This window comes from Sinocyclocheilus anshuiensis, unplaced genomic scaffold (assembly GCF_001515605.1).
Source record: "Sinocyclocheilus anshuiensis isolate Anshui unplaced genomic scaffold, SAMN03320099.WGS_v1.1 scaffold796, whole genome shotgun sequence".
Taxonomy (NCBI): Eukaryota; Metazoa; Chordata; class Actinopteri; order Cypriniformes; family Cyprinidae; genus Sinocyclocheilus; species Sinocyclocheilus anshuiensis.
This window is the reverse complement of record NW_015557105.1, coordinates 381,996-397,751: the sequence shown is the minus strand read 5'-3', so window position 1 is coordinate 397,751 and position 15,756 is coordinate 381,996. Positions and strand designations below refer to the sequence as shown.

General features: G+C 36.4%; 2 protein-coding genes across 2 annotated transcripts in view; one reads left to right on the top strand and one right to left on the bottom strand.

The window, feature by feature from the left end:
• Positions 1-2,841, top strand: part of cep72 (centrosomal protein 72) — an 18,341-nt gene extending 15,500 nt beyond the window's left edge. Inside the window, 6 exon segments of the mRNA XM_016472633.1 lie at positions 442-560; positions 649-742; positions 818-996; positions 2,113-2,239; positions 2,308-2,395; positions 2,474-2,841. Coding sequence (XP_016328119.1) covers positions 442-560; positions 649-742; positions 818-996; positions 2,113-2,239; positions 2,308-2,395; positions 2,474-2,534 — 668 coding nt within the window. The 3' untranslated portion in view covers positions 2,535-2,841.
• A 2,966-nt stretch (positions 2,842-5,807) lies between these two features.
• On the bottom strand, positions 5,808-14,577 carry LOC107677661 (tubulin polymerization-promoting protein-like; the record flags this gene model as incomplete). The annotated part of the gene is made up of 4 exons (XM_016472658.1): positions 5,808-6,550; positions 7,627-7,780; positions 12,346-12,671; positions 14,518-14,577. Coding segments are annotated over 4 exons (747 nt in total), but the record flags the coding sequence as incomplete, so codon positions are not given.
• Between the last annotated feature and the right edge of the window lie 1,179 nt (positions 14,578-15,756).

Below are 15,756 nucleotides of genomic sequence, written 5' to 3'. Positions count from 1 at the left end.
TATGTCCCCACTGGATGCAACAAATGCCTCGTTTATAATGGGTTTTAATGTTTTTGTCTCGTCGCTCTGGCCGGGACACGGCATCACAGTATGGTGAGGGGCGTAACATTTCCGTCACACGCTTGAGGTATTCGGCCAATCACAACGCACTGGATAGCTGGCCAATCAGAGCACACCTCGCTTTTTCAGACCGATGAGGTTTGTAAAAATCGACGCGTTTCAGAAAGGCGGGGCATAGAGGAGAAACAATAATGTACAGTATGTGGAAAATAATGTTTTTTTAACTTTAAACCGCATAAACACATTTCATTACACCAAATACACAAAATAATGTTCTTTTTAGCAGCATCATATGACCCCTTTAAATAAAGTGTCTGCCAAATGCACAAATGTAAATAAAACGAATGCATTTTTTTGTTGTTGTTGTTGTTGATTGCACAGCCCTTAAATGGCAAAACCAGCTTCAGGACAGAGCAAATCCAGTCCTGCATCCTCCCAGATTAACCTACCAGATCACAGGAGCCTCGTCGGCATCACAGAGAAAACGCAAACCACAAAAGGTTTGTAGGCTGCAACTCCTCAAACACAAACCGCTTTAAAAATCCACTTATTTATCCGAATGCACGCCTTTTCATCGATCTGAATCAGGGTGCCTACAGGAAGCCCATGGAGCTGCTCCTCAGCATGATGGAGGAGCTCTGGTCGGGGAAGAAGGAGAATCAACAAAACAGGACCTTCCTCAGTAAGTGATTCTCTCCGTAACAGAGCAATCCATAACTAGTGAACTCGTCTCGCTGATCCAGTGCTCTCCATCCAGTGAAGATGGTCCAGATCCTCAGCATGATGGAGCAGGATGTTGTGGCAGGAGAACAGCAGATACAAACTCTGCAAGAGATGCTCAAAGCCTTGAAAACACGGACTGAGTTACAGGAAAAACAGCATCGGTCTGAGACTGAAGATCTCAAACTCCAGCTCCAGCAGGCGCAAGAGTCCATCGTAAGATCATTTCAGTCAAATTATTAATGGTTATATTGAGCTAGTTTATTATTAGCAACTTAAGAAAAGCTCAGTGAATGTGATTTGTGTGCCATATTCCAATGTATATTAGGACAGCCCTCCTGTCCTCGATTTGAGAGGCTTAAAAGGGCTTTTACCATTGACAAAAATTAAACTTTTGGGTTTTTTGTTATTAAAGGCAAATAATAAGCAAGCCCAGCCCAGGTGACAAAAAGTAATGCAACGCATTACTTTCCATAAAAAGTAACAATTAGTTACTTTTTATGGAGTAACACTGACCCTGGAGCACAAAACCAGTCATAAGGGTAAATTTGTTTTAATTAAGATTGATACATCATCTGAAAGCTTGATCAGCTTTCCATTGATGTATGGTTTGTTAGGATAGGACAATATTTGGTCGAGATACAACTATTTGAAAATCTGGAATCTGAGGGTGCAAAAAAAATCTAAATATTGAGAAAATCATCTTTAAAGTTGTCCAAATGAAGTTCTTAGCAATGCATATTACTAATCAAAAATTAAGTTTTGATATATTTACGGTAGGAAATTTGCAAAATATCTTCATAGAACATGATCTTTACTTAATATCCTAATGATTTTTGGCATAAAAGAAAAATTGATAATTTTGACCCATACAATGTATTGTTGGTTATTGCTACAAATATACCCCAGCGACTTAAGACTGCTTTTGTGCTCCAGGGCCACATATTATAATGCATTACTTTTAAAAGTAACTTTCACCAACACGGTTGCATATCAGGATTCATAAAAACTAATATGGAATATTTGAAAAATAGCGTATGGAAATGATATGCACATGAGGGCATGCATAGTAACACTAGGCATCATTAGCTCCATATATGGCCATTTTGGGGATGCATGTACGCAAGTTTCTTAATTTTGCACAAGTACAGTTTTGCAAGTCTAAAAAATGACTGTCTTTTGTGCATATGCAGACTTGGGACGGAATCTACACTAAGTTTGGTGCTTTTTTCCATTTGGAAGTAAATAACGACAAGAGCTTTTTATCTTTCATACGTCACACAGAGAAGTTAAATGCGTTGGCAGTGACGTCTGCTGTTGTCTTTAATACAGCAAACCCTTAATGAACAGATGAAGAATGTGCTGGAGGAGAACGTGTCTTTACAGAAACAGCTGATCAAAGCAGAAAACAAGCTGCTGTCGTCTCGGCTGAAGAAGATGCCAGACATGCAGGACAGAGGTCAGTGTCTCAATACTAAGTTGTTGACATAAAACAGGTTATTAATGTTTGTGCTTGTGTATTTTTAGAACAGCAGACGGTCCCTGAAGTGTTAAATGTGAAAAGGCACACAATTCAGGAGGGAAACGGAGCGAATGAGCTGCAGGAGAGCTACAGGTCTGTGTCAAAGACGATCCAAATGCTACACAGCTATAAAACCCACCAGCCTTTGTGTTGACTGGGTCTTTTTTGCAGGTCTTTGATTACCAGAAATGAGCGTTTGCTGCAGCAGCTGGAAGAGGCTCTGATGAACTGACTGCTGCAAATGAAGAGCGTTCCTCCAATAGACATCTAGGTTTCATTTATTATAAATCTGGAATATAAAGTTACACCTCGTATGTAAATGCCTTTTGTTTTATATACACTCTCTAAAGCAGTATGGCTTCTGTTTATGTCACACATGCATATCTTGGAAGTTGTGCAAATTTGCTTGCTAGGTTTGTTCAACCGGAGTACTTTTCTATTCAGACGGACCTTAAACAGGATTTCTGTGCATCTTAAGAAGTCTTAATTTGCCCTTCCACAATTAAGGCCCTAAAAAGTCTTAAATCAGGGCAGAAAGTCCCGCAAAAAAAATGTATCTTATTTTCCAATACAAATATTTAAACATCTTTAAACCAAGATACATTTACTTGAAATGCAAAATTACGTTTTCTGAGAAACTGAACAAAACTAAATGAGTTCATGCAACAAATCATCATAAAACTCATTCATTCTGAAATATTTTCTCAGTTCTTATCTTGTCATTTTGCTTCTCAATGTGTCTTGATTTTTTATTTGAGCCTTACATTTTCTTTAATTGGTCTGGAAAATGTCCTTGATGAAAATGACCTTCGTAAAACCCGCAGAAACCCTGGTGAAGCGTCAAATACAGAAAAAAGTTCCCATGTGACAACTAGCCCCGATCTCCACTGTTGCAGAACACAATTGCTCGAGACTTCATGTGCATTGGAAATAAAGAAGAACCAGGCAGTTTGTTTTTTATTCAATACGATGCTACAAAACACTGACACGTTAAAATCGCTTTACCATCACCATATGACATGCATATCAGGATACTGCAGAACATTAAAAAACATTGTTTAAAAGACAGTATTGTTCCTCAAAACGGATGGTTAACAGTTTTTGGTATTAAGCACACAAAACATATGTTAAATACAACACCATATATACTTACTTGTGGTTTGTTATCATAAATATGAGTCACTTTCTGCGGGAGAGCCGTAGCCACTACTCTTTTCTGAAAATAGATGTTCTGTAGAAGAATATGTCTGTACAACTCTCACTCCTCCCTTGTTCGCTCCATAGACATGGACAATATCGTCGATTACAAAGTTCGGGGTTCCCACCATCACATAGTTTAAAATATGTGATTTTCAGATCTGGAAAAGTCATAAAATCTTAAAAGTTCTTTTAAAAATCTGCTCTACGCTCTAAAATATTAAATTGAATTGTGAGTGAATCATTCTTTTGAGTAAGTTTTTTTCAAGTGAATCAGTGATTCACAAATCAGTTTATCACATAAAAAATGTTAGGGAATTCTGCATCTGTGACCCTGCAGCACAAAAGCAGTCTTAAGTCGCTGGGGTATATTTGTAGCAATAGCCAACAATACATTGTATGGGTCAAAATTATACATTTTTCATTTATGGCAAAAATCATTAGGATATTAAGTAAAGATCATGTTCCATGAAGATATTTTGTAAATTTCCTACCGTAAATATATCATACATCAATGGAAAGCTTTCAGATGATGTATAAATCTCAATTTCGAAATATTGACCCTTATGACTGCTTTTGTGCTCCATGGTCACATTTGTGTTTTCCAGATTTGGAAAAGTCATAAAATCTTTTTTTTTTTAAATGCATATAATGAATATAGATTTGACTAGTAATGCTCTGTTTTAAAATATTAAATGAACTAAATATTGTGCTTGCATTGAGTACAACATGTTTGCAAGCCATAAAGCAGCCTGATTTCTTTTGAACGAGTCAGTGGTTCACAAATCAGTTTGAATGATTCATTAGTGACACAGTCCACATCCAGTGTTCACACGCGACTGGAAATCTCATGGAAAGTCATTGAAGTGTGGGAACCCTGAAGGTTGGATCTCATCCAGCGTGTTCAGATGGCAGTGCGTTTATAAATAAATCCGAACACTAGTTATGGTAAAGGGAATGTATTCATTTAGACGTATATCATGCCAGCGTTAGATACAGCATGTCACTTCTCTTGTAAACATTGTTCTGTAGGCAGAAACTGCGCGTATGAAAAAAAAACAGCAAAGCGCCTCGATATGACATGTTAAATATAACAACAGTGCTTTTCAAACTAAAACCACAGCAGAATACAAATACCTTTTAATATTTTCATTTGCAGTTTGATCTATTGCTGATAAACAGGCCCAGACACAATCAGCAGGCTTCAATGCTGCATAATGCATTTTAATATGGCAAAATGTGCTAATAATAAAGCTTAGAGTAGGCAGAAAGATCATCAGATTAGCCAAAGTATTTTTTATAAATGAACATGCAATTTGATCATTCCTAATTCAGCGCTGCAGATTCTGTGTGGGTCTGATTATGTGTTAAAATCATTAGAAACTTCAGCCAACTTATTTGTTTGTGTCATGTTTGTCCAAAGCTTTTAGTTCAGATGCACAGAAGAGTTTCGTAAGGACTTGCAGCCATGTTTCCCGCTGGTTCGACATTATTCGGTCTGTATTGATGTATGATAACGCTTGATGCGTTGGGTCCGATATTGTGCAACTTTTGCTGATGGTGTTTCCTTTCACATACTATAGCTAATCATTCCACAGTTAAAACACACAGGCAGTGTTTCATATTATACCATTAGAAATACATAGTTATGCCATCAACTGAAAAAACATCGACCAAACTACTAGATATACAATCTTGAGCACCAGCGGTCAGTTCTTTATGCATCAAACAATAATTTACGATGGTTGGACTTTTGCATCTGGTTATTTTAAAATATATTGCATATAAATGCAAACAAAATCAGCGTGTTTTAAAAAAAAATCTAGATAAATGAGACAGGGAAGCAGAACCAAATGATTATCAAGTCAGGTTTTTTTTCGGCCATTAATGCATTAGATTGCCAAAAAAAATGAAAATTTGCAGAAAATATGCTCACTCTCAGGCCATCCAAGATGTAGACGAGTTTGTTTCTTCATCAGGTTTGGAGAAATGTAGCATTGCATCAGTGTCTCAGCAATGGATGCTCTGCAGTGAATGGGTGCCGTCAGAATGAGAGTCTGATAAAAACATCACAATAATCCACATCACTCCAGTCCAGTCCATCAGTTAACATCTGGAGAAGACAAAAGCTGAAACAAATCCATCATTAAGATGCAATGCTACATTTCTCCAAATCTGATGAAGAAACAAACTCATCTACATCTTGGACGGTCTGAGGGTGAGGACATTTTAAGCAAGTTTTTATTTTTGGATGAATTATTCCTTTAAATTATGTGTAAATAATACTAAGACAAATGCATTTAAATATATTTTATCTTAGGCCTGAAACATACTCTACCTGCATGACCGTTAAACTTAAGATAAAAGCATCTGCCAAATGCATTAAATATAAATGGAGATAAATGTGCAATCTTAGTTTTGTGTTGTTGTAACACAAATTGTGGGATCATGGACTTGCACTGCATTACTCAAGCATTTGCAAAGTATATTTCAGGCCTGATTCTACTGCATCATTAGAGAAGCCACAAAATGCCAAATATTAATTTCATGTCAATATTCACGACAGATTATCAGTAAAACCTTCACTAGTAGAGCGTGCAATACTGTAGCCACCTGTCTTTCTTTTGGCATCATCGTGTTTGTTAGGAACGTACCAGCTGGTGACGTCGGCGTTTGATGTAAACAGCGTTCCAGTTAATAGAAATAAAACACTTACAGGAAGAGGAGCATAAACTAAATGTTATTCACAGGAAAAGACGTACCCTCAATGGAAGATGGGAAATCCATTTGTGCTTTATAGAGACGGGTTTGTCTTCTGTTGCATTCACTGCTGGATGGAGAATCTCACATGGGTTTTTGTGGAGGTTTTGAAACTTTCTTCTCGTATGACCCTGCGTGCTTGTATCCGGAGACGTATCCGGACGCATCCACCACTTCCACTCGCCCTGCCTTGCCCTTCCCGCGGCCCGTCTTGTCGAAACGCTCCTTGTGCGATCCGGTAAACTTGGTGGTGTCGGTCAAACGGGATACGGTTGGGGAAGCCACGGCTCTCTGCGAGTCCAGAAAGAGACTTGTGATAAATTCCAGTTTTCAAAATGTTTTCAAAAGTCTCTTCTGCACACCAAGGCTGCATTTATTTGATCAAAAATTATCGGTATCGGTGCATCCCTAGTAAAAACAGTAAAATTGTGAAATATTATTAACATTTAAAATAGCTGTTTTCTATGTGAATATCTGTTAAAATAGAATTTATTTCTGTGATGCGCAGTTGAATTTTCAGCATCATTACTCCAGTCTTCCGTGTCACATGATCTTCAGAAATCATTCTAATATGCTGATTTGCTGCTCAGTAAATGTTTCTGATTATTATCAATGTTGAAAACAGTTGTGCTGCCCAATATTTTTGTGGAAACCATGAAAATGTTATTTTTCAGGATTTACAGATGAATAGAAAGTTCAAAAGAACAGCATTTATTTAAAACAGAAATCTTTTGTAACATTATAAATGTCTTTACTGGCACTATTGACCAATAACAATATTAATTTCTTTAAAAAAATCCTTCTGATCCCAAACTTTTGAACATGACTGTATAAGCTCATGTCTTCATATTTATAAATATTTATCATCACTGCAATATATTCATCATTATTACATTTAGAAATCAGCAGATGGTTTAGTTATGTATTCATTCGTATACATTTAAAACCAATAATTAAAGAAATAAGTGAGTAGATTTCATCTGTATACCACAGCAAAGATTCCCAAACTTTTTTGTGAGCCAAACCAGTTTAATCTAAAATATTTACTTAAAGTCCCCTTGAGATTTTAATAATTTAACAACAAATTCACATGTTTTGGTTCTTTGATGTTGGTTAAGGGTCACATTAAATGCAGGTGAACATCAAATACATATTTTTTCTTTTTTAGTGTTTTATTTTTATTATATAAATTAATTATTTTAAATTTTTATGATTTAATTAATTATAAGCTTTTCATCAATTCATGTTTACATTTATGCATTTATCAAACTTTTCTCCAAAACGACTTACAAACGTTTGAGAAAAACAGGATACCATCAATGCTTATTCGTTTAGAGAAAGAATAGCACGTCTGCTGTGGGCTTTACCGTGACTCCAGATATAACGGGCGATTTCCCTTCTATCATTCTGTAAACCTCTTGCGCGGCGTCCTCGCTGCTCTTATCTTTGAAGCGTTTCCTGGCGAGCTCCGCCAGCGCTTCTTTGAACTGGCTGTATGTAATAGTGCGCGCAGATTTGCTCCTAGAAAACAATGACAAATGGATGATAAACTCGTCAGTATATTTGGTGGCATCAAACATAAGCACAGAGCAGAGCAGAAACATGCAAGACCTGATTAAAAGAGCTTCTGTAAACACATGAGAAATGCTTTGAGTGACACTGAAATTAAAATATCAAACATAATTAGCAGCTTGGATGCTGTGCTTTTGTGTTTCACATGAGAAATAACACAGGGTCTGAACAACATGAGGGTCAGTAAATGAGGATTTTTGCATGAAATATGATTCAAAGGGATAGTTCACCCAAAATCGAAAATGTGCTGTTAATTTACTCACCCTCAGGCCATCCAAGATGAAGATGAGTTTATTTCTGCAGCAGAACAGTAAAGAAGATTTTTTTGCTGAAACCGTAGTCCTTGCTGATTCAGAAAATGCAAGTCAATGGCACTTTGAGAGTCAAAAAAGCACATCAGGCAACACTAGTTTGAGATTTTTATGCTATGTATATGAGGTTGTTTGGTTTAGTACTGATTGAATGATTAGGGCTACTGTTAAAAATGAATACCAGTGACTCCTGATGATATATTGAGGTCTTATGAAGCGAAACGATCAGTCTGTGCAAGAAACTAAACATTATTTACAGCATTATCATCTGTAATCCAAAGCCTCAGGCAAAAGGTCCGGAGTGATGTCCGGTTCATGAACGAATCATTCTTTTGAACTGAATGAACCATCTGACTCGTCTGAAACTGTTTGCAGCTCGAGCAGCACAGATCTACAAGTTACTCAATCTAAACTCACTTTCAGACGCCTGACAGTCACTCCGACTGGAAACGAGCCGAAATACTGCCGTATATCTGATCCTGTGATGAATGAACTGATCTAGCGCTCCAGTTCCTCCAACAGTCACTGAACTGAGCAAACAGTTCGACTCGAACCGAAGACCGATGAGCCGCTGATCTGCGCATGTGTGAACCGAAAACACTCAAATGAAGGGGCCAAATGAACATTTTCCTGGTTTCTCATGGTTTATGTAAAAACGTGAGCTGATGAAGACTAGCTTATTCACTTTATATGCTTTAGACACGTAAAACATCCACGTTTCACACCATTTTTGGGTGCTTTAATAATATAATTGCGCATATGTTACATCATTGCGTGATTATGTAAACAAACTAGTGAACTGAACCAAACGAATTGTCCAAAAGAATCAGTTCATGGAAAAGAATCAGATTTGCCTGAGGCTCTGGATTACAGGTAATAATGTTCAGTTTCGTGCACAGACTGATCGCTTCATAAGACCTCAATATATCATCAAGAGCCACAGGGATTCATTTTGTGTTGCCTGATGTGTGTTTTTTGACTCTTAAAGTGCCGGCAGCCATTGACTTGCATTTTATGAATCACGAAGCACCACAGTTTCAGCTAAAAATCGTCTTTTCTGTTCGACTGAAGAAAAAAAAGTCTGCATCTTGGATGGCCTGAGGCTGAGGAAATTAACAGCTAATTCTCATTTTTAGGTGAACTGTCCCTTTAAGTTTGCATGGGAAGTGCTTGGATAAAGGCCTCTGAAAGTGTTGCATGAACTGAGAGCAGACGTGTGTGATCACACGAACATGTCAGCTCTGAGAGGCCCGGCGTCACGGCTGTATAGTGTTTCCCAGTCTTTCATTTCAGAGGAAGAAATGCACTTCCAATCGTCTTTAAAAGAGAGGAAATGCTTCCCGTATCTGTAGTTGCTGCCATCAAGGGTCGAGCATCCAATCAAACTGCACGGTATTTTGTTTACTTCAATACGATAAACAGTTTTGGTACTGCGTTTGCTCGCCAAAATCAGCGTCCCAAAGCAGAACCAGTAGAGAACGGCTGATTTATCCGGTCTTGAAGCAGGATTTGCATTATGACTCCAGGCATGCACTTACAGCGAATGCATTCAGCTCGTAAAGCGACACTTAAAACGGCGTATAGTAACACAAACAGCCTTTACCGTGGTGATCGAGAACCTAAACAAAAGCCCATAAAGTCCGTCGTCTCCCACTGATGTCAAAGCAACAAGCTTGGGTAAACACGCCTCTTTGGCTTTATAATTAATTTGACTTCTTCGCTGAGCGGTTTTGTTTGTGCGATCCTTCAGTGCTGCGACTGTTCCTGCTGCCTAATGTCAGCCACTGTTCTCTCTACTATGAGCTTGTGCTGAATGCTTTCATATTTATACATATTCATAGAGACATAAATATACATATGCTGTTATTAACACATGAAAACAAAAAACACAACTGCTCTGCATCATATCTGCTGAATGAAACACAATACTTGTTTCTCTTTTGAGGTGCTGATTCCAAAAATAGTTTTTACAAAATATGATGCATTTTGTAGCATTTTTGTTTTTGTGGCAGCCATTTTAAGGCGAAGTAGTCTTATATTTTCATACATTTTGAAATGTATGATACATTTTGAATGCTACTTTTTGTCATTAAAGCCTAAACTTTTATTTTGATAAGTGCATTAAAGCTGACACATACTGTAAATATAATTTGAAAAATCATTCTTATTTTGTGGGGGTAAAAAAAAAGGATATGTGATATGAAGTTTTCATTGATATTTTTGAACTCAGCATCATCAATTAGGAAATATTATAGAGGCAAATCATAGGAAGTCTTGTTTTTTTTTTGAGAATTTAATCAAAATTAAACAAGTTTATGATTAAAACAAGAACAAATATCTGCCAATGGGCTCAGAAAAATGTACTTAATTGAAAGAGAAAAGTAATTTTCATTCCCCTTTGACAGATATGTTTTTCTTTCAAGCATAAACTCGCTTCATTTTGTTCAGTTTCTCAGAAAACAAGACTTATTTTCTTCAATTTGCATCTCAACTAAATGTATCTTGATTTACAGATGTTTAAATGTGTATTGGAAAACAAATTAATTTTTTCGCAGTGCATGCAACAAGACTTTCTAAACTGAATTAAGACATTTTAAAACCCACAGAAACACTGGTTTATGTCTATTTGTCTGTACTGTGGTATTACGTGCTGAATGGAGGAGTATTGTAATGTTTGCATTGCTGTGTGCTGCAGCTTTAAATGTGCCGGGACTTTATCAAGCATCATTAACATCAATCGGAGGGGTTTTAATCTGTCCGAATAGGTCAGAAAACACCTGAAAAGCATCAAAACATTTTGCTAAAATAATTACATTTTGCTTGCTTGTTTTAAAAGACCTGGAATATACCACAAGAGTTGTTTGGACTGCTGTCATGATATTTTCATGTTTTGGTTTTTTTTTGCCCATGAAATAATAATGATGATGATGATAATAATAATACTCTTATAATAGCATAAAGGGTTGGACTGACTTCCTTTTTGCTTGCACTTCTCCTTTTAAATGTTAATGCATGCATTGGTTCTTTCTGCCTCTCGTTTCTGCTCAGCCACGTTGTTCTGACGCTGTCTAGCAGAATAATCTTTATTCTCGCTCAGTCGGGGTGAAGAATCTCTTCACTACTGCAGGCTTGATAAAAGGCAGAGAATATCTTCTATGCATAAATACTACAAAGATTCATTCTACTATTTGAACAAACCAGCACTTTTATCTAAACATCCGAAGACTGGATGTTTAAAGGCGAGATCAGTGTGTTCTCTATATTATATTATATATATAGGGAGCTCTATATTAAGGGCACGTTATTAAAATCTGGCCCTACTGAAGCAGCGATGACTCCTTCTGTCCTGCAGTCATCAGGGTTATTCAGCATGAGCCATCATGGCCTGTGGCTGTGGGGGAAGAACCAGAAAAACATCAACACAGCACGACTACTCTTCACCGTGCAGTGTTATTTTACTTTCATTGATACACTATTATACTATATTGTCTTTGTAAATATTTTGAATAAGATTTTATTTTTTATATTATATATTTTTTTTTCTTATATATTTTCATTTTAGTTTTAATAATTGTTTGTGTATTTTTTTAAAGTATATTATTTGAAAAATAATATTAAATAATACATTTAATAATAATTTATTAGATAAATAATTTATGTAATCAGATTACTTTTTTCAAGTAACTAGTAAAGTAACACATTACTTTTTAATTTACAAGAAAAGTTACTTTTTCAAATAAGTAATGCCAGTTGCTTTGTTTTCCCATTTCATGTTGAATTTCCATCAGCCTTTTATGTATGCAAAACATATAACTTTTTAATATAAAAAACAAATAAGCAAGCCCAGCCCAGATGAGAAAAAGTAATGCATAAGTATTGTAACGCATTACTTTCCATAAAAAGTAACTAAGTAATGCTAAAAATAAAAACTGTACTGCACAGATGTGAATTTACATTTCCTACAGCCTGAGGCTTATTCATTTAACTTTTGGTGTGCAAGGGCTTTTACATTTACAAGTTTTTATATTATAAACAAGCCAGCCCATGCAGATGAGAAAGCAGTAACGCAAAAAAAAAGTAACTAAGTAACGCAATTAGTTACTTTTTTAGGGAGTAACACAATATTATAATGCATTACTTTTAAAAGTAGCTTTCCCCAACTCTGGTCCTAAATGTTTAAAAGTGGTGCAAATGCTGACTGACTTGACTTTGGAGAAGACTATGTCCACGTCTGTGAGGGTGATGCCCTTGCCATCGATGACGCCGCAGTCTTTACACAGTTTGGACCAGTTCTTGCCGTTCATGTCTTTGCCGGTGGCTCGCGTGTCTCCGTGGATGGCGAAGCGGCGGAAGGACTCCTCCAGCGCGGTGATCTCCACAGGTGTTTTGGCTCCCACTCCTCCGTCGCTCGTGCCGTTGGAGGCGGAGGACAGGCGTTTGGCCGCGTGATCTTTCGGGTGCTCGCTGTGGGGCCGCGTGGGTGAACTGTTGGGTACGGGGTGTTTGGCGGTCTGAACTTTAAACTTGTTTTATTAATTTGCTCAATTTCAAAATGTTTATGCTTTTAATTTTAGTTTCAGTTTTAGTTAACTATAACTAACCAGCTTGGCAACTAGTTGAAATAAAATCATTGCAAGTCATTATATATATATATATATATATATATATATATATATAAATTTGAGTAATTTAATGTTAACATATATTATAAATAATAATATAATATACATTTTGTAAAAAAACGCAAGTCATTTGGTATGGGAGTTTATATGAATTTATTTCTGAGGGGAACTGGCTGTCTTTAGAAAAGTTTAGATGGTATTTTCTTTTTATCTTGCCTCTGTATAATGCATATTAAAGTAGTGTTCACAACCGCAGCGCTGCTTTGTTTACAGCGGAAACCAAGGAAATTATGTTTAATTGCTGTTGAAGCACCACCTGCTGGCAGAGAGTGAATCTGCATTCTAATTCAGCCTGTCTGCTGTTTTGTTTCGTGCAGATGTTTCTGTAGAATATTTTCACAAAACTAAAATCAGAACATTTTGTTTTTGCTTTAAATTTAGAAATTAAACAATCCAATGTAGATTAAAAACTGCTCATGCTGCATGTATGCAGCCTCTTTGTTAGGATTGTGTTGTGTTTAAAATACTGTGGTTGCCCCTAAAAAGATCACAAACAAAGCCTTAGTTTGTTTATATGAGATTAATTTAATTTGTGTTATTCATTTGATTGTAAAAACTGCTCATGCTGCATGTATGCAGCCTCTTTGTTAGGATTGTGTTGTGTTTAAAATACTGTGGTTGACTCATTTTACATTGAAAAAGAGCACAGACATGCCTTAGTTTGTTTATATGAGATTTATTTAATTTGTGGTATTCATTTGATTGATTGGGGTTTGTTTTAAAATTTCAATTTAGTTTTGTTGTTTGACATATTTCAATTTTACAAAGAAATGTGCAGCATTTTGTCTGACAATTAATAAATGGACACCTTTAAATTTCTAATTTGTCTTAAATTTTGTTAAAGTATTTTTTGAGAAAATCATATCGTGAAATCAGTATTTCAAAATCAATTTAGCCTCAATAACTAGCTGAAAGAACTGTTGCTAATAAATAGAACAAAGACTTCAGACTTGACTTGGAGTCCACTTTAAAGACTTGAGACTTGATTTAGACTAGACCTTAAAGACTTGAGACTTGACTTGAACTCCACTTTAAAGACTTAAGACTTGATTTAGACTCCAATTTAAAGACTTGAGACTTGATTTAGACTCGACCTTAAAGACTTGAGACTTGACTTGGACTCCACTTTAAAGACTTGAGACTTGATTTAGACTCGACCTTAAAGACTTGAGACTTGACTTGGACTCCACTTTAAAGACTTGAGACTTGATTTAGACTCGACCTTAAAGACTTGAGACTTGACTTGGACCTCAGAGACTTGTGAACATGTCCGATTCATGATTTAATGTAAATGTGATGAGAAAGAATATTTATATAAAATTATAATATCACAATTATTTCATATGTAATTATTATATAACATTTAAAATATAATGCACATTTTATATAATAAATGAATCTCCCATAATTCCACACATTTCAAACATGCAGCAGCTTTACAAGATTTTCAAATTCATGTTTCCAAATACATACACCTGAAAAGTTATTTTATGGGAGTTTCTCTGAAAATGCATTCATCTTGCTGTCATAATCAACGCAACATCCTGTGTCTCATGGCTAAATCATTTTAAGTTCACAGCCATTTAAGGCGCACTATCTTACATACTCTATACTCAAGAGCATGTATTTTCACATCACCAGTAAAATAGCAAGTAAAAGTATGACACAGCTTAGCTTAGCATCTCAAGTCTGACCTTTGCCCTCTGCTGGCCCTCCAGAGCTCTGATCCCACGTCAGCGTCGCTCACTCCGAGTCACTCTGAGTCTTTCTTGATGCAGCTGAAAACACAACAGGAGTTTTGTAATGAATGTGAATATTAGCTGCTTAAAAGCAGAGAGCAAAGCTGCAATAACACGAATATTAGTTTGACAGTTTTGAACTCGAGTGTTTTATAACTTTAGCGCAGATTCATTCATTTGTTCTGAATCATCTCATCTTCTGGTCTGAGTCCAACAAGTTCCAAATAAATAAACGAGATGAAGCATTTGTGAAGCAATTCACTTGATCACTAAAAATAGGCATTATCTCATGATTATGTAATATTTGGGTTGAATATCCAACAAAAATAACTATAGTGTATACTATGTATACTTTTAATATGATATAGAATGACTATAATATCATGATATTGTAATTTAATCACAAATAAATCACAGTAGTTATGCTTGCACACAGTTTGCTTCAGGTCAAACATTATGAAGATGAGAAGAACTGTTTTCTTCATGATGTAACCGTCCACAATTAGACACGAGCGCTCAGCATTACTCACTCACGCTGCTTAGTTCACGTTTAAAACTCTCACAAGAGCAAATGATCAAGATTAAGTGATTAACAAGTCAAAATACAATCCAAATGGTCTTATTTACTTTAATACTACATGATTAAAATCAAACAGAAAGCAGAAGACTGAGAAATCAGTGCAGAAACATCTCAATCGTTCAAAACCACAAGTGCACAAAAAACAAGATTGGACGCTTCACACGTCACGCGGTCTCTTCCTGTCTAAGTGGGCGGCACTTGGTCAGAATAACCCGCAATGTGCTGATGTCAAGCGTCACGACTTGATTGCAGTCACACGTTTGTCCTAGCACCAACACCAGATAGTATTTATGATCGCTAAAACTACATCAGACACTCGATCAGACGATGCTCACCTCCCAGAAGCTCCCATAATGCACTGCAGCAACCGCATTAGCCCTGCGATGTCACGGCAAAGCCAAATTCAAATCCGAAGCTTTCTAAGTTTCTAACCACTAAGTCAGCTCAGTCTGAAGTTAGCTGCATCTGTTTTTATGGTCGCACAACAGAGCTCTGTAGGCCAAAGTGAACTCCTCGAGTACAGTCAATGTACAAGAGGACCCTCAAAATCCACTTGAAGATGTCCCTATTCAAGAGCATTGTGTTTTACTTGTCTTTCAACAGAGAAACAAAT